Source organism: Eptatretus burgeri, chromosome 17 (genome assembly GCF_056783735.1).
Source record: "Eptatretus burgeri isolate ZD-2024b chromosome 17, Ebu_testis_v1, whole genome shotgun sequence".
Classification (NCBI taxonomy): Eukaryota; Metazoa; Chordata; class Myxini; order Myxiniformes; family Myxinidae; genus Eptatretus; species Eptatretus burgeri.
Window position 1 is genome coordinate 22,962,345 of NC_140977.1, and position 19,827 is coordinate 22,982,171.

The 19,827-nt window shown below is 44.0% G+C and overlaps 1 protein-coding gene across 13 annotated transcripts in view; it reads left to right on the plus strand.

The window, feature by feature from the left end:
* The window catches only part of LOC147009546 (protein 4.1-like), a 124,417-nt gene that overhangs the window by 54,722 nt on the left and 49,868 nt on the right, over positions 1-19,827 (plus strand). For 10 of the 13 annotated variants that reach the window (XM_085861255.1, XM_085861252.1, XM_085861254.1 and 7 more), the window contains 5 exons: positions 7,040-7,116; positions 7,349-7,486; positions 11,678-11,782; positions 12,067-12,109; positions 17,859-17,934. In XM_085861255.1, the coding sequence (XP_085717381.1) occupies positions 7,054-7,116; positions 7,349-7,486; positions 11,678-11,782; positions 12,067-12,109; positions 17,859-17,934 (425 nt within the window). In that variant the 5' untranslated portion in view covers positions 7,040-7,053. Of the gene's footprint in view, positions 1-7,039; positions 7,117-7,348; positions 7,487-11,677; positions 11,783-12,066; positions 12,110-17,858; positions 17,935-17,967; positions 19,087-19,827 lie in introns of those variants that run through there. The other 3 variants (XM_085861261.1, XM_085861262.1, XM_085861263.1) reach the window with 3 other exon arrangements.

The following is a 19,827-nucleotide window of genomic DNA, read 5'->3' on the forward strand; positions in this document are numbered from 1 at the left end:
TACGATGTGTAAATAAAGGTGGGAAAAAAAGGCTGCTTTAATAGCTCTCTTCTGGCTCTCCCCCCCCTCCCCCCGGCCCCTCCCATCACCTCCTGGCTTTTCTCCTGCCCCTCTCCCCATGGCTCTTTCATCTACCTTCTCATTTCACCTTTAAAACTGCACTTGCTTGTGTGTTGCTCTTCTCTTCTGCTTGTAATGACTAATGGCCAAATGAAATTTGTTTGTGTGATTGCACATGTGTAAGTTTCCAATTGAAGAGTAACACACATTGTGCTTTTTCATATCTGGGGAACACCTCTCTTTATGATACATTTGTTTTGGTTGTTGATTTCCTTTCATAAAAGCATTGATTAAAATACAAAATTGCTTCTGTTGACATTTTAAGTTTTCTCATTTGGTATTGCCATCTGAGCAGATAGTTTCTGATGTTCAGCTCCCAGGTTGAAAATCCCATTTGTCCAAGGTGAACATACTAATGTTCTTGTTCACCATGCCCATGCGTTGTACGTACAAGGCCCTGCATGAACCTTGGATACTTAAAAATAGCACTGCAAGAATGAGGCCCTTTTATGTTTTTGGAATTTTAACCCTCTAACCCTTAATGACGTCTCTTCATCTTCTTTCCTGTTACCCTGGATACCAACTACTATGCACCTTCTCCCTCTGATAAGTTGTGTTTCGAACCAAGATCTGTGATATTGCTTCGAGTTCAGAAAGTAGCAATCTGCATGTGTGAAGTAATTATAATTTTTCATCCCTTTCTGCACTGCTGAGTGTCGACTGTATAAATTGTACTTTGATTTGAATGCTACCTGACGGTAGAAATTGGTGTCAGCGTGTCCCAAAGTGAATCGTAAGTGGAGAGAAATGGTAATTCGACTGAGCTGGTATTAGAGTTGATGGGAAAACTTTCTGATGGGTTACGGAGAAAAGGCTGAGCAACTGTAATGATTGAAGTCCTCGGTTTAAGTTCTTGAAAGCTTTTTTTTTTTTTTTACACTTAAAAATACTTTTCATGTCCTGTTCTGTATATTACAAAATATCTATATTTTGTAGATTTTATTACTTTTGCCACCGAAGGTCAAGGAGGTTATGTTTTCACCCGTTTGTCTTTGTTTGTTTGTTTGTCTGTGTGCAGGATATCTCAAAAAGTTGTGGATGGATCCAGATGAAATTTTGTGGGCAGGTTGGGTGTGTGATACGGATGAACTGATAAGATTTTGGTGAAGATCCGGATCCGGCATCTGGAATTTCAGAAGTGATTCTTCACCATTAAGAGATGGGGCCAAAGTCGATACATAGCATGATGTCTCAAAAAGTTGTGGACAGATTCGGACGAAACTTGGTGGACACATTGGCTGTGTGATAAGGAAGAATTGATTCGTTTTTGGTGAAGATCCGATACTGGATCTGGATATGAGTTATTTAATTTTAAAGCGATTCTTCACCATTGAGTGATTGGGTTAAAAAAAAATACATAGCATCATATCTCAAAAATGTTTTGGTCCTGATATGTTCTCGTGGATCAGGCATTGTGGGGCGGAGGTATGTGCTCTACCGAGTGCCCTTCTCGTTCTAAAATTGTTTTGATCAGTTCCCCCCCCCCCTTCTTGTCAGAAACACATCCACATCCATCTTAACAAGATGTTATTTAACAATTTGGAGCTTAAGTGGCATACTGTACATAGATTAAAGTAGATCGAAGAATTTATTTTGTAGATACTCTGCGCCTTATTTAATATGGCGGGTGGCTCCTCGCCTCTGTAGGCTGTGCCGTCATTTCGGGTGGCGAAGCTTGTGGCAGTGGGGGAGCTGTCCGTCGGTGCCTTTGCTGATGTGGGCCATGTTGTTGGGTGCTGCAGATGAGGTTATGGTTTGGTGTTGGCCTCTGCTCACTAAAAAAGGGGAGTGGTCTGCATTCACACTCTTGGCAGCACAGAGTGTCCGGGCTGCATCGTTCTGTGGGGCATCATTCATGGTACAGCCCACGATGCCCCTCTGGCCCACATTGTTTTCCGAGACCTCTGGTTGGGTGGGGGGGGGGATGGAGGGCTTTGCATCACGTGCGCATTGAGGGGAAGGGGTCAGACACTGAGTTGCCAATGCTTCAGGAGGCTGTCCTTTCAGCCAGCTGAGCTGTCATTAGTGTAGTCGTGGTCACACCGATGGGCTCCTGCTCAATAACAGACGAGTGTGCCAGAGCTCCTGGACTGGGCATGGCTGCTGGCCCTGCGTCTGTGGTGTGTCATGGGCTCTGTGGAGTGCCCCTTCGGTGGTGCTGGCCACTGGTGCTTTTTGGAAGCAGTACGTGATTCGCTGCAATGCTCCTTTGGGGTTTGGTGTTGGCCTGCTCACTGCTCTCAGGATCGGATCTTCTCTGCAGAAACAGAATCGTCAGTGATTTTTTTTTAGGAGGCTCAGCAAGGAGCAAGATTGGTCCATGGGTAGTCTTACTGCTCTCTTCATGTCTGTCCTTTATTTTTATTTGTTTACATTCGTTTTTGTTTCTGCTTTGTTGTTTTGTAATTTTGTAATTCCATGCAATTTTGCCTCATGGCTTTGAAGTGTAATTTCAAATATATCATTCAAACCATGAATGATATATATTGAACTATATCTGGATACCACTGATGCACTCACTCACTGAAACATTGGTGCGATAACCTTGAGGTTTCTGAGCTGTTTATCCTGGGTTTAAATCTCGACCCAGATATAAACTGTCACCCTGATGTTTCACATGCAGGGTGAAGCATCAACGCATTGCCTTGCAGGGTATTGCATCATAGAGTATGCATACTGCCTCCCTCAGATAGGCACTAAGCTGGGTGTTCCATCTGCTCGCATTCGATGATGGACGTTGTCTTTCCTGAAGGCATGTTTCAAGTTTGTTCAACACCTTAAACAAATTCCAAAATTCCTGCCTTGCTTTGGCAGCTGGGCTTCACTGATGGTACAACCAACGGGCTGAATTTGGAATTGATCCAAGTCCAATACGTATGCACTCGCTAAGATCAACCCGTTACAACAGCTTCTCCCGTCCCTTCATGAAGAGACTGAGCTAGTTAGAGCACCTATTTTAAGGTGTAACATGATTCACCTTGTTCAAACCACTGATCTGAAGTTTGGTAGTCTTTTGAAACACCTGGTCCCAAGAGATACGGGTTCACGAGGTTCTTTATGTAACGGACTTTGGAGGCATTGTATTTTTCCCAATATATTCTGTTGAAGGGCAAAAATTTCAACTTTGGGATCTTTTATTACAGAAGATGATTTTTTTTTTTCATTTGATTTCCAAAAGAGTTCCTGGAGTGACATTCGCTTTCACACTTCATTGACTGCCACACACGTTATGGGCGAGTTTGAAGAGTTATGCTGTCTTATGGCAACATTGATGAAAGGTTCAATGATTAGTTGGTCAGACAAGTTTGACTTTGCTCACCATCCTGGAAGTCTGGTTTTGCATCTGCCCTTCACTCTCCTGGGTTTGGGGGTTTTCCATGGCATTCTTCGATGATGCCTTTCCATCATTCCGGCAGTATTCGGAATCAACCCCCATTTGGTTTGTAAGACTATGTCATCTTTTTCTTCCAACACCAGAAAGTAGAATGTAGAAAATGAACAACGAACCGAAATGATTGATATGCTAAATGTTCGTACAAACCACAGGAGACATGACTTTTTTAATGACATTTGCAACTCAGGAAGGAAAATCCGATTAGGACTGATAGATGGGCATCGTACGAATCTATGGCTGCAGTAATCTATCCATCCATTGGGACCATACTCTGTGCAGAGCATTGGTGCTGCCTAAGCAGTCTCCTTGGCTATTGGACACAATCCTGGATGGGTCACCACTCCGACGCAGGATACCAGCAAGCAGGGAATAATTTTGCCGACCTCGGAAGGATGATGGGCAGAGTCAACCCCACCTGGTATTAATTCAGCAGCTGAATGGGATTTAAACTCAGGATCCTGGGATCCCAGGCCCACCACCCTAAGCATTAAGCCAACACCAAGCATCGACAGTAATGTACATACTGCATATCTAGCTCTGATGGAAGTTGGATAATATAAACTCTGGTTTTATTAAAGTACACTCTGATCGATAGATTATGTGGGGAGAAATGGTTGTCAAAATTAGGAGAGATTAAAAATATCCCCTTCTCTCCTTTTATCGTTCGAGCATTCACTGTGACGTTTGTGAGGAAGTTGAATGCAGGTCACTTGGCCCATTATGCCTGTGCTATATGGACACCTCATCAATCTGACCATATCAGCATCAATCTGACCGTCAGCGGGTAGATTTGATTTCACTTGGGAAAGATGAGCGGGGAATTACCAGTGTGTTTGTTTAGCTTATTGATTTTTACAAGCAAGATACCCGTGCCTGCACGGGATTATAAAAGGGGTATGGATGGAGGATGTAAAAATACAATTGGTGTCTTCCGTCATCGAGCCGGCAAGCTGGGAACAACAATTCACATTTATTGCCACCTCTGATGCAATTTAAATGCTCTAATGGTGGTGAGGTGCTCCATTTGAAACTATTTGTTCGATTATGCGTGACTTTTTGATGCCTGGATCCATAATAAAAACATATACCCATCTAGCTCCAATGCTTCTATATATTTATATACAAGTCAAGGCTCGTGGAAGGGCCGGAACACACAACGGATCAGGATGCAACAGAACAAAAGGAACCTCAGAAAGAGAAGGGGGGAATGCCAATAGCAGGGCCTAGGGAGAAAATGAACTGAGATGGCCAACAATGGATGCGTGGTTGAGGGGTGGGCAGAATGCAGGGATAAATTTGGCACAGGGTGGGGTGAAGGGGGGAATAAGATGGATACAGAAGCAAACTTTGGTTGAGGGCGAGGGGGTTGTGGCTCAGTTTAAACCTCTCTACTGTTCCTGCTGCCACTACCTTTCCAGCTTGACCATTCCACACATTTATTACTCTTTCAGTGAAAGATGAAAAAGACAATTTATGATATGAAACCTGGCCATTATATCAACATCATTTTGATGTAAATAAATAAAAATAAAAACGGTTGTTTGAACAACTACGGTAATAGTTTGTGTAGCCTTTTGCAACCCCATCTGACCATTGCACACAGTTCCCTTTCTTCATACCTTTTGATCTCGTCTCTCCATCTTGTATATTATTTCCGAGTTTGTGGTTTAGTGTCGCGCTATCTTCGACTTTGTTCTGCGCTCGAGTAACGTGATATTCGGCTTACATTATCTCAAAGACCATATGAGGTGCATGGTACAAAAAAAGTAAATAAAATGGTTCTGAAACAGTGAAATCGTATTCCACTTACTGCATTAAAGTAAAATTACTACTGATACTCTGCATCAGTTCCTTTCTAAAACGCACCAACCCCAACATGTTGCGCAAAGCGCGGGTTATGCTAGTCTCCATTATTATACATTTTCATTTTTATTTTTAAACAGAAGCATTTTCATTTTCCCTACAAAATGGTCATGTTGCAGTCCCCCACAGCTTTAAAAGTTGTTTGTATTTGTCATGTCAACTGTCTGATATTGCCAATGAGGAGAAAAGACCAACAGCTCACTTCCACTCCCTGTCATTCATTCATACTAATTACCTCTGCCATCGAAGGTGGACTAAGATTATGTTTTCACCTCTGTCTGTCTGTCCGTCTTTGAAAATATTATCTCAAAAAGTTATAGATTGATTCGGACAAAATTTGGTGGGCAAGTTGGGTGTGTGACCAGGACGAATCGGGGTCTATTTCGGTAAAAATTCAGATCCGGATACGAGATTTATAATTTTTTTTTTCAACTTTTAAGTTATTCTTCACCATTGAGATTTGGGCCAAAAATGATGTATCACATGATATTTCAAAAAGATGTTGATGAGTTACTTCGGTGACAATAACAACCAGATTTTGGTTCAAGTGCAGATCCAGATCCGGCCTATCAGTAGGATACAAAACGTCAGTTGTTCACTAATCAGCCTGGTGGAGGTATGCCCTCGACAAAGTAGCATTCTCATTTTGTTCTTGTTCTCATGGTTTGGTTCGTTATGTTCTGCCAAAAGAACATTACGTTGGGAATTTCTGCTTGTGGCTTAATACCAGGTGTGTAAGGCTTTTTTTTGTAAATGGCTTAAGTGCCATATCTTTGAAACATGATAGCTTCACAATGGATTCCAGGCATTTATGGCAGTATTACAGTAAGATCTCTGTGAGATACAATGTATTCTCTCCACTCTCTTTTGGAAAATGGTTCATAAGTCCAATCGGAACAGTCGTGATGCCAGCTCTCACAAACGTGTGATCTTCGTGTATTGCCCTTTTGCCCTTTTGGATGGAGATTTAGGGTACTGTCCTTTGAGTAGCTCTTGGATACTCAGGAGGTGCAAATTTAGCTTTCTGAAAGATCTGGCATAAAAACGAAGGGGTAGAGAGAGACACACAGACACAGCAAACATTAAGTTGTTGGCAAGATAGCTTCGAGGTATGCTTCCTCGCCTTTGAGCTGTCTATCCAAGGTTCGAATCTTGACCTTGCTATAGACTGTCGTGTGTGTGTGTGTGTGTGTGTGTGTGTGTGTGTGTGTGTGTGTGTGTGTGTGTGTGTGTGTGTGTGTGTGTGTGTGTGTGTGTGTGTGTGTGTGTGTGTGTGTTCAACAACAGCAACTTTCATGCTGACACACATGTAAAAATCTCGTTGAGAAAGACCGAAAAGAAAGGCCTCTTTGGCTGAAAGCTTGTCCAAATAAAGATCGTTCTGAAGCTACGTCCGTAACTCATTTTGCTTCTTCCGCTAATAATATTTTATGCAAATGAGGAACCCTACCCGTAGTGTAGAGTTTCTGCTCTATCTCAGTTATATGTATATATGTGTATGTTCAGGGTGGTCATAAAGTCTGGAAACATAGATCATATTTTGTTATTCTGTTTATTATTAATATTATGTCATTCTGTTTATTATTATTATTATTATATATATGCGTACTTTGAAGAAAAATAATATGCCTCCCTTATTATTATTTTATTTTTTTATCCTAGATTGATATTTTGTAATGGCAACAGATGGCTCTCTTCACCAGGAGCAATCCTCAAGTGTTCCCCGCCTCGAAGCTCAGGTGAGCTACGTACTACCATCCATATTCCTTAAGGCTCATGGATGAGCTTCTATATCACTTGCTGCTGTCAAGGCAGCCTCAATTTAGGATTGTTAAGTTAAAATTCACATGTTGAGATGCAGTTGCGTGAGGTTTTAATAGTGACTATTGATTTGAGTAGGAGCATGATCGTCAAGTATGGCATGAAGAGAGAGGTTGCTTAGCAGGATGACTTGTGCCTGATGATGTGCAGGGAAGTGAGACCGATGATGTGGTTTCTGACAAGACTGGGCCTTTGTTGAGCTCACCGACAAAGATTGGAAAAAAAGGTCGGACCACAGCCTCTCACATTCTGCTCCTCGATGGGTCTGCTTATGACTGCGAAGTAGAGGTAAGGGAGAAATAAAAAAAATGTTGCCAATGAAAATGTCGGTACATTTTGTGCCAATTTGTGATCCTTCAAAGTACTGTACAGTGCTTTCTCGATTTTGTTTGTATGCAGCTGAGAAAATTGTGCTCTCATGACTCAATTCATATTTTTGCAATTATTGGTTTTGCACTTTTACAGACCATTTTTCCAAGTCTGACATCATATCCAGATCATTACAGTGCTTTTGATGAGCCTTGACATTAAAATAAATAGAATGTGTTTGGTGGAGTTAAAGATATTCTTGGAATTTTTGCTTGAGCTGTCAATTTATCAAATGTGTGGTTTGGTTAGTGGAAGATTTTTCACTCGTTTGGAGTATGATTTGATTTCTGGACATTACCTATTGTGTTATGAATTTTTTACTGAATAAAGTACGTGCATGTGCTGCAAGATGTCCACAAAAAAGCTATACTTGTGTATAGTGTGCTTGTCAGATCTGAAGATGTGCTTTGCATCGAGATATCAATTACTAGATAAAGCAGGGAAAGGTTCAGTTATGTAATCACGTCAACTGATGTATAAACCTCCTAACTTGGCAAGAGGAAACTGCTTATGTGGGAGGGTGTGAGGGTTCCAGTAGGTTGAAGGTGGAGGGTGAGAGTAGTCCAGCTGGATTAATCGATTGAGGGTGGGAGGGGTCTGGCGGGATGGGTCTGGCAGGATGGGTGGGAGGGGTCTGGCAGGATGGATGGATGGAGGGTGGGAGGGGTCTGGCAGGATGGATGGATGGAGGGTGGGAGGGGTCTGGCAGGATGGATGGATGGAGGGTGGGAGGGGTCCAGCAGGATGGATGGATGGAGGGTGGGAGGGGACAGGCAGGATGGATGGATGGAGGGTGGGAGGGGTCCGGCAGGAAGAATGGATGGAAGGATGGATGGAGGGTTGGAAGGGTCTGGTAGGATGAATGGATGGAGCATTGGAGGGGTCTGGTAGGATGAATGGATGGAGGGTGGGAGGGGTCCGGCAGGAAGGGTGGATGGAAGGATGGATAGATGGAGGGTTGGAGGGGTCTGGTAGGATGAATGGATGGAGCATTGGAGGGGTCTGGTAGGATGAATGGATGGACGGTGGGAGGAATACGGCAGGATGGATGGATGGAGGGTGGGAGGGGTCTGGCAGGAAGGATGGAAGGATGAATGGATGGAGCATTGGAAGGGTCTGGTAGGATGAATGGATGGAGGGTGGGAGGGTTTCGGCAGGATGGATGGAGGGATGGTGGGAGGGGTTCGGCAGGATGGATGGAAGGTGGGAGTGGTCCGGCAGGATGGATGGATGGTGGGAGGGGTCCGTCAGGATGGATGGAGGGCGGGATGGGTCCGTCAGGATGGATGGAGGGTGGGATGGGTCTGGCAGGATGGATGGATGGAGGGATGGGTCCGGCAGGATGGATGGAGGGCGGGATGGGTCCGGCAGGATGGATGGAGGGCGGGATGGGTCCGGCAGGATGGATGGAGGTCGGGATGCATCTGGCAGAATGGATGGATGGATGGAGGGTGGGAGGGGTCCAGCGGGATGGATGGAGGGTGGGAGGGGTCCGGCAGGATGGATGGCGGGAGGGGTCCGGCGGGATGGGTCCGGCAGGATGGATGGAGGTCGGGATGGGTCCGGCAGGATGGAGGGAGGGCGGGATGGGTCCGGCAGGATGGAGGGAGGGCGGGATGGGTCCGGCAGGATGGAGGGAGGGTGGGATGGGTCCGGCAGGATGGGTCCGGCAGGATGGAGGGAGGGCGGGATGGGTCCGGCATGATGGATGGAGGGCGGGATGGGTCCGGCAGGATGGAGGGAGGGCGGGATGGGTCCGGCAGGATGGAGGGAGGTCGGGATGGGTCCGGCAAGATGGAGGGAGGGCGGGATGGGTCCGGCAGGATGGATGGAGGGCGGGATGGGTCCGGCAAGATGGAGGGAGGGCGGGATGGGTCCGGCAGGATGGATGGAGGGCGGGATGGGTCCGGCAGGATGGATGGAGGGCGGGATGGGTCCGGCAGGATGGATGGAGGTCGGGATGGGTCCGGCAGGATGGAGGGAGGGCGGGATGGGTCCGGCAGGATGGAGGGAGGGCGGGATGGGTCCGGCAGGATGGGTCCGGCAGGATGGAGGGAGGGTGGGATGGGTCCGGCAGGATGGGTCCGGCAGGATGGAGGGAGGGCGGGATGGGTCCGGCAGGATGGATGGAGGGCGGGATGGGTCCGGCAGGATGGAGGGAGGGCGGGATGGGTCTGGCAGGATGGAGGGAGGTCGGGATGGGTCCGGCAAGATGGAGGGAGGGCGGGATGGGTCCGGCAGGATGGATGGAGGGCGGGATGGGTCCGGCAAGATGGAGGGAGGGCGGGATGGGTCCGGCAAGATGGAGGGAGGGCGGGATGGGTCCGGCAGGATGGATGGAGGGCGGGATGGGTCCGGCAGGATGGATGGAGGGCGGGATGGGTCCGGCAGGATGGATGGAGGGCGGGATGGGTCCGGCAGGATGGATGGAGGGCGGGATGGGTCCGGCAGGATGGATGGATGGAGGGCGGGATGGGTCCAGCAGGATGGATGGAGAGGGGGATGGTCCAGGATGGATGGATGGATGGAGGGTGAGATGGGTCCAGCAGGATGGAAGGATGGAGGGTGGGAGGGCCTGGCAGGATGGATGGATGGTTGAAGTTAACTGCCTTGTGATTTTTAGCTCACCTGGAGTAGTTTTGGGGAAATTATGAGATGGCACATCGTCAGTCCGTCCATCTATCCGTCCACAAATACTTTCAACTTCTTCTCTGAAGCTACACATACGACTACGATTTCGATGAAACTTTACCACAACATTCATCACTGTGTCTGTAATAAAGTTTGTTCACTGCAATAAAAAAAATCGTGCCCTAAGGGGTTTAGGAGGATTTCCCCCCAAGATAGGTACTTGATTTCTTCTCAGAAGCGACACATGAAATTCTGATGAAACTTGATGACAACCTTCATCACCTGTGACGTACCAAAGTTTGTTCATGGCATTAAAACAAAATCTGGTTTGAGGAGGTCTACGGAGGGAGTTTCTGTGGGTGGGGGTTTCCCCTCAAAGAGATATTTGCTTTCTTCTCAGAAACGACACACACAATTCTGATGAAACTTGACTACAACCTTCAGCACTTATGGTATACCAAAATTTGGTCATGACATAAAAAATTGGGGTCTAAGGGATTTTTTTTTTCTTGGGAGTTGCCCCCCAAAATATGCATTTGCTTTCTTCTCTGAAACGGCACACACAATTTCGATAAAACTGGACCACAACCTTTATCACCCGTGATGTATGAAAGTTTGTTCATGGCATAAAAAAAAATCCATGCATATTTACTTTCTTCTCCATTACATAGTTTGTGTGTCATCCATGCTGACCAGTGGTTCCCTGGTTATGTTATCCAGCTGCTACCCAGTGAGCACCCAGGTGTATTGCCCTCATGTTTTACCTCGTGAACGTGAAGCAAAAAGCTGGGTTAAGCAATTGGTTCACTTCTGTCTTTATAGCCTCCTGTCAGTTTCTCATCCAGGAACAGCTTTATTTCAATTGAATGTTATATTTTGAACATGAATTGAAAACAAAGCTGCTGTTTTGCAGTACTTTGGCTCTAAATTTGTGCCGATCATACAATGCCACAGAGGAGTCCGAGAATTTTTTTTACTGTCTGCCTGTCTGTCCTCTTGAAAATCCACCAAATTGAAAATCATTCCAAACAGGAAACGTTTTTAACGGTGTCATAAAGGGCACAACAAACAGGCACGAGTAACTAATGTGTAATGTGTTTGATAAGGTGATGTAAAAGACTGCATCAATGGCGGTAAACTTCCAGAATTAATTTTTTGTCTATAGTCTTTAAAATCATTATTTTATTTCAACTGAATTATATGCTTGGATACGAGAACACAAATCAACCTATTGGCACTTTCAAAAATCATCATTTAGCAGTATTTGGACAAAATATTACAGCATTTTACATCATCATTACCATTCAAATTTGCCGCTCATCGACCCCGCCCATGTCCTTGTTTCTCAAGATAGCGTGGCATAATGTATTAAATTAATGCTGTAGTTTCAATGATACTTTGGGGATTTTTAAAACATAAAATATGGACTGCGCTATAATGCAATGCACCTTCAGAGTTTTTGTATTTATGTGTATGCAGAAGCGAGCAAGAGGGCAGGTGCTCTTTGACAGTGTGTGCACACACCTGAACATAATGGAGAAAGATTATTTCAGTTTGTCCTACCAGGACATTCGTGAACAGAAGGTATGATGCAAATTGCTTATTTCATGGTGGAGTTGAGCATGTTCATCTCAAATGGAGAACATTTGCAGTGCACTTTCCATTTTACTCTTTCGGTGTGTGGTGCGTGCATCCGTACGGTGTCTGTACAGCCACAACTTGTGCTTTTTTGTTGTTGCTGTTTGTTTTCTTTTTCAGATATTAAAGTTTTTGTTGTAATGTTTGGATACAGTATCTGGAGAAACAAGAGGAAAAATGATGTTGAGTTTCTTGATTTGTACAGTGAAATTTGTTCTTTATTCATCCAGAATTGGCTGGATTTGACGAAAGAAATAAAGAAACAAGTAAGAAGTAAGTATTCATTCGTCTTTAAAAAAATTGCCTCCTTTTGTGGTTTTGAAAGCTTAAATAACCAACTGCAGCAAAAGGTATCTTGGGGATTATTCCTTGTCTGCGCTCCAAAGTATCATGCCATGCCTGATCGTTAAAATATTGACAGTGGTTGGTAAAGCCTGGAACTACTGTATTTTAAGTATGAAACACCTTTTCCTTTTTAGTACCTTATTTATTTATTGATCGTAAATTTATTATTATTATTGTTGTTTTTTTTTAATTAATTCGCTTTATTTATCTATAAGCAAAGGTACCTGGCGTTGCCGGGCAATGCCGGATCCCTTCTCCCACACAACTTCTCCACCCTTTCCCTCTCTTTTCTGACCCCCCCTAACTTCTTCCTCTCACCTGCACCCTTTTCCTTCCTCCTACCACCTACACCCTTTCCCTTCGTCCTCCTCCCACAAAAATGCATGCATTTCTTGGATTAATTAAGTTAAGCACATATTTGCAGACAAACATTTTATTTATCAATCTACAAAATATTGAACAGGAATATCAACAAAAGTTAACATATTGTTGTAATACATTTGGGTAGACAACACTGTGTTGAATGTTTTTCCATCAAGGGCCAGAACATGAAAATTGTTTGGTGTTCCATCTCTAGAGCAGCCCACATATAGAAGACGATGTGAAAAAGATATTCAAAATCTGTTTTGTTGTCAGACAATTGGAACACACTCTCTAAACAACGATATACGTATACGGATCAAAATTGCTGGTTTTAAATTTTTTGCAATTGAGTGGCAATTTATAACAGCCGTCAAATTAAAATAATATTGCAATGAAATATGATACATCAGGGTCTGGTGACTCAGGTTGTCTTCTTTTTTTCCCGTGCAGCATGAGGTTGCAGGTAGCCTCAGTCAATGATGCTATGGTGGGAAGCCAAATATATATTTGTGGCGATCATATTTACAATCTCCATTCCCTCTCTATAAGTTTTCCTTCCAGTGTAAAATGACCAAAGCGACTGTTAAACGGATCGTCAACTATCGAAAGGTTGGAGCTGTTAGGCGACACGGGCCATGTGAAGATCAGTGTGTATAGGCCTCAGCGATTGAGGCAGTGGTTTGTCGTCTATACACCATACAAATAACTATGTGACATTCTCTTGAGCAAGGCTTTTACTGTGGAGGTTACGTGGGGTCCTCGCTATTATTTCTGACTATTTTTCTTAAACTCGACCAGGACCATAATACCCATGTCATTATATCGGTCGCAACATTGTGAAAAAACATCAGTCATTATTTACTTATGCATCAGGAAGAAGATAAAAAGTGACTTTCAAAATAATGTATGAATGCTAAATGAGGCCTTTTGCACATCACTGTGTGTGTGTTTTGAGTGTTTCGGTTCGGCTCAATGGGCCCTTTTAACTTGCCATTGCAAGTGCAAAATCTGTGATTCAAATAGTTTTTAAACATAATCCTTACTATGGATATTTATGGGGGGGGGGATTCATGGAAATGTAGGAGAACATTCGAGAAATGTCCTTGATTGAGAATTGACAGATTTGTTCCATTTACTGTTAGGACATTCGAGCATCAGCAGTGAATTATAACACACACACACACACACACACACACACACACACACACACACACACACACACACACACACACACACACACACACACACACACACACACACACACACACACACACACACACACACACACACACACACACACACGGTTCAACTTTTACCAATAGATGCAAAAAAAATCAAGAATAATTTCTCTCATGGCACCGGAATCATAGAAACAATATATTAATAACAACCATCAAAGCTCCAGCCCCACCCCCCCCCTCTCAACATGAGTAAGAATAAATAAACCTACCCTGTGCATGCACAAGTTCCAGATATGTCCTTCCCATCGCTGTTTGGGAGAATCTAATCCAGATACACAGTCCATTCGCTAGTGATCTGTCGTGGCGGGTGGGTGTAATGGCGGGGGCGGGGGGGGTGCATAACACGTGCCTTTCCAATCCACTTACACCGACCCACTTGGTCGGGAATTTGTACTATGAGCTTGTGCCCGATCGGTGAGCTGAGAAAGTTATCCAGGTCTTTCATTGCGCAGAGGCACAGCCCTTTCTCTCAGGTACTTTTACAAGTATCTTGCAGAAGCCTGGTGAGCCATAACAATCTTTATCCTGGATACATAATACATTTAATTTCTCCTTGATCTCTTCAGCTTCCTGGGGTTTCTGTGCATGTGCACCGACCATTTTGTGACAGATTATGTAATTTTGAAAGTGCCATATTGGTTTTGAGTTATTTATTGGCACAATTAGACTGCTCATGGTCAATTTTGAGAGTTGCAATTCTACGGGGGTTTCTGCATATATCACAGGATTGTGAGTTGGACAGATGACCTGTAGGAGCTGTTTCAATCAAGTTTTTTTCTGTGAAGTCGAGATGATGGGGAAGGGGAAAGCGTTAAATATTCCACTGTTTCAGTGAGGTAATGAAGAACTATGTAATGATCGATGTGGGAATACCCATTTGCTTTTATGAGGAGGAGGAGGAGGAGGAGGAGGGGAGGGGAGGACAGAGTTGGAATTCGGAGGGGTGGGGTGGAGCAAAGCTGGGACAGAGATGGGAAGGGGAGGTTGAGGCTTTGAGGAGGAGTGTTGAAGAATTAGTAGGGTGGAGGGGGAGATTGAGTAGTTGTGGCAGGGTGGGGAGTTGTGGAGGGGCTTTGAAGGCTTGAAGTGGGGAATAATTGATGCCTTTGGGTTGGGAGAGAATGGGTGAGGAATTGGGGTTGGTAGGTTGAGGACTTCGGGTTTGTGTGGGGTTGATGACGACGTTTGTGAAGGGAGGGGGGGGCGTTGAGGACTTGTCACATTTTACATTGCGCAGATGTTTTGTGAGTCCTTACTAGTTTATTTATATCGTTCTTTTTATTCATTTATAACCCTGTTTGCGTGAAGCCAAAAGCGGGGTGAAGCAATTGGTCCACTTTGTTTGTCTGTCTGTCTGTTAAAGGAAGTCATTTTATGATCGAGGAACTACTGAATTTCAATTTAATTTTACATTTTGAATACTGGAGAAGTACTTTGGCTCTGAAATTGGCAAATTGTACACATTCTCGTCAGGAGTGCCCATGTGCAGAGCAGATCGAGCGAAATTTTTAAGTGGTGAAGCCGCTTCAATAATTGGGTATGTCCTTCCTTCCATCTATCGGTTAATAATGAAGAGGAAGAACCTTTCTAACCCACCGTGTTGAATTATAATGGGTTCTAAAGCATTCTAATGGTTTATAAAGGGTTCTGAAAGGTAATTCTCATTGGTTTTGTTCATTTCTAGGCTTTACCTATTTCATATTAATAATGCCAACTGAACGCTTCCTTTGGACACGGGTGTGAATTTAAGCGGTGAAGCCGCTTCATTATTTGGTGATGTCCTTCCTTCCTTCCATCTGTCAAAAATGAAGAAGAACTTTTATAACCCACAGTGTTTAATTATAAAGGGTTCTAAAGGGTAATTCTAATGGGTGTCGTTAGTTTGTAAGGCGGTGCCGAGCACTGTTTGTTTAGTGCAAAGCAAGACTTTAAAAGACCCTTCTTACCTTGTCCTTTTTCTCAGGATTGCATGGGGTAAAGTGTTCTATGAACTCTCCAGTTTTCTTCATTTATTTTATTTATTACTTGCAAAATCGAAGAATTTTCAAGTGTATTGGTCAGTCAGTTTTGTCTGTTTTTCCGTCTGTCTCTGTTTTTCCGTCAGTCTTTGTCTGTCTATTGCATGCAGGTCACAATTTTAAACTGATCTTCACGAAACTTCACCACATGGTAGAGTTTGTCATAAGGAAGAAGCCTGTTGTTTTTGAGGTCAACAAAGGCCAAATGTCAACAGTTTGGGTGAGATTTCTAAAATCATCAATTTTCATCCAATTGACTTGAAAGTCGAAGAGGATTTATATTTCAGGTCACTAAATTCATCCAGCAAATTATTTCTGAGGTAAACATAGAGAAAAAGGTCAACATAGGCCCAAGGTCAACAACTAAGGTGGTATTACTAAAATCCTCAATTTCCATCCCATTGACTTGAAATTTGAAGAGCATTTGCATATCAGGGCATTGAATTTGACGATCAGTTATTTTTGAGGTCAAATTTGTTTTATGGATCTTGGAAGTCTCTCTCGTGCACTGTACACGTCGTCGTCTTATTATTCTGTCTGTCTATCTGTTGGATTCGCTATATATGCTAGATATCCCTTATTGTCACGTTTTCTGTGTGTGTGTGTGTGTGTGTGTGTGTGTGTGTGTGTGTGTGTGTGTGTGTGTGTGTGTGTGTGTGTGTGTGTGTGTGTGTGTGTGTGTGTGTGTGTGTGTCTGCAACGCGAGGCTTCACAGCACGAACCAGCGAACCGATTTTGATGAAACTTTGCCAACATTTGCAATATGGGGTGGGAATGTGCGCGTTTGAATTTCGTTGCCTCGCAACCACCCGTTGCTGTGCAGCAGCCGAAAAACCGCGTACAGTATTTTCAATACTTGTCCTTCAGTTTTGAATGTAGAGAAATGAGACTTCGGAATTAAACACTTCGAGATATTTAGAAAATTTTACTCAAACCGATTTTTGATTGAGGTTTTCTTTTTCAAATGGTAGTCCTTCAAAAATCGGGGGTCTATTTACTGTCATTTTTTATGAGGGGCTTAGGAAAGTGGGTGGAGCTTGGGGAAAGTGGACGTGGTTGAAGAAAAGTGGGCGTAGCTTATGAAAAATATTGTGTGGCTCAGGAGGTCTGGTCAAACGAGCATTGAGAAGTTTATCGGGTTGTGTGTGTGTGTGTGTGTGTGTGTGTGTGTGTGTGTGTGTGTGTGTGTGTGTGTGTGTGTGTGTGTGTGTGTGTGTGTGTGTGTGTGTGTGTGTGTGTGTGTGTGTCTGCAACGCGAGGCTCCACAGCACAAACCAGCAAACCGATTATTTTTCAAATGGTAGTCCTTCAAAAATAGGGTGTCTATTTACCGTCATTTTTTTATGAGGAGTGCCAGTTGGCAAAATACGCAATAGGAAAAATCTTGCCAGGCAGAGGAACAATTGTATGTGAACCAATACGTCTTGGCAATGAATCTTCGTCGATTGATCGGTCAGAATGAAAAGCATTGCATCCAGCGCTTCGATCCAAGCGAATCCCTCGTCGCCTACCGGCTTGTCTGTTTGTTTGTTTGTCTGTTTATCGCCTACAGGTCACAATTCTAAATTGATCATCATGAAACTTTACCAAGTCGTAGAGGTAGTCTCAAATAAGAAGCCTTTTGATTTTGAGGTCAAAGATCATCTTGAGGTCATATTTCTAAAATCCTTTTTCAACTGAGAAAGTCAATTTACATCCTATTAACTTGGAAGTTGAACAGGATTTGCATAGTCCATCACTGAATTGGGAAAGCAACTATTTTTGAGGTCAAAAGGTCAAAGGTCAACTCGAGGTCAAACTTCTAAAATCATCAATTTCAGTCTGAAAAATAATCAATTATCATCCAATTGACCTGAGCTTTGATTAAGATTGTGAATTTTAATCTTAATGAAATGGACAATTTGATATATCCATGGCAACCTTTAGGGGGTGGGGGGTGGATTTTGCAAGTATCGTGCTCTGCACGACGTCTTTTTCTTGTCTGTTTATTTCTCTGTTTCTCTACTTATTTTGTTTATTTCATGTATTTGTTTATTTCATGTATTTGTTTAATAGATGCTGCTTGGGTCTTTTCATTCCACGTCAAGTTCTACCCACCAGATCCCTCACAACTGATGGAGGATATAACACGGTAACTCGGTTTGAATACAAACCCTATCAGCATCTGTATCATTTCCATAACAGCTACTAACACACTTTAACATTGTTAACCCACCACATTCTTTTGCTACACTATCATTCATCCAGCCTCATACCATCACAAAAATTCCTCCCTTGCATGCCACTCTGATGATTTTAATATCCAGTATACACGTTATTTGTCTGTTTGTAATGTTTCTATCAAGTAAAGACTTCAATCACTTTGAATTCGTACACTTACGTCCAGAGCTGTTTGTGAAATTGAATCCTGCCACCTTTTGCCAATAATCTTATAACTGCCATTCCCATCTTCATGGAATCTTTACAGATTTATTTATATTCACCAAATTTCTTGCATATATTAATTACATCATCATAGCATGCATGCATGTGCGTATGTGTATGCATATGCGCATATATACATTAGATTAGGGTGTTACCAAAAGTTTTTATCAACAATTGTTCAAATACAAACTACAGCATGGATGCAACTTATGCCTGATGTTGGCTTAATGGTTAGGATGGTGGCCTTGGGATCAAAGGGTCCTGAATTCAAATCCTGCTTGGCTGTTGAATTAATACCAGGTGTGGTTTACTCAGCCTGCCATCCTTCTGAGGTCAGCAAAATGAGTACCAGCTTGCTGGTGTACTGTGTCGGAGTGGCGACCCGTCCAGGATTGTGCCCAATAGCTAAGGAGACTGCTTAGGCAGCACCAACGCTCTGCACAGAGAATGGTCCCAATGGAATGGATGGACGGATGCAACTTGCACATACATGTGTGTATTGTTACGAATCTTGAAGCTTACTACACTCAACATTCAGGTCCCGATAGAACAGTTATATCGGTAAGTGTGTGTTTATAGATAGAACCCTTCCCAAGTCTAATCGGAATGAAATGTTCGTGCGCTGCAGAGTTATTTTAATAGTCAGGGTTTTCTTTTACATTTTTACTCCACCAACAACCACTACAACAATGCCGCCATTACACACGTGTTTTTGGCTGAGGACGTGGGTGGAGCCTCCGTCGCTTCGGCTCGAAGCTCCAGCCAATGAGCGGAGGGAGAGCACTACACGTGCGCCCCAGCCAATCAGGAGGCTGCCACGAGTCGTGTGAGAACACCTCGGCCAATCAGGAGGCGAGCGGTGAGTAGAAGAAGCCCCTCCCTCCTGAAGAGGAAGGTGTGGTTGTCTGGACCAGTGCTGAGAGAGACGGTGTGCTTGTGGTCGGAGCGTTAGGCAGTTCACGAGATTGTGGCGTTTTGCCAAGCGACGAGAATCGTGTGTGAGACGTTCCTGGTGGGAGAGGACATTCTCAGTCCAGGCATTTTCCAACCTGGCATCCAAAGCCAGTGAGTGGTTTTCGACGAGGGCCCTGCAGACGGTCATGGTCGTGAACTTCGGGTCGTGGGCTCGAGTCCCACCGTGGTGATTCGAGTCGGTGTGACCGCATGATGCGGGTCAGGTACCCCGGGCCGGCTCTACCGACTGAAGACCATCGGGTCCATTTTCTTTTGGGTGTGCGTCTGTGTGTGGGCGCATCTATAAGTAGGAATTGTTAAGTGCTTTTTGCTGTACATGATTGCATTGCTTAGTCGGTTTAACTCTGCTCTTCTGTGTTCCCCTCCCACACTATTGTAAATAAATATTCCTATTGTTGAATGTTTCAGCTCGTTTTTGTCCTTTCCTTCATTGGTTTAGCGTGGTGCGTGTTGGGAGATTAAAAAGGCCGTTGCTGCCATAGTCGTGCATTTGGACCGACGTGACCTTGGTAACCATCCGCTCGGGTTACGCACGGGTCGAGCACGGTTACGGCTCGTCCTGTTCGAGCTCCGTCGAGGGTGTGAATTCCTCGGTAGCTCGCCACGTGGGCCTCAAGGTATTTTG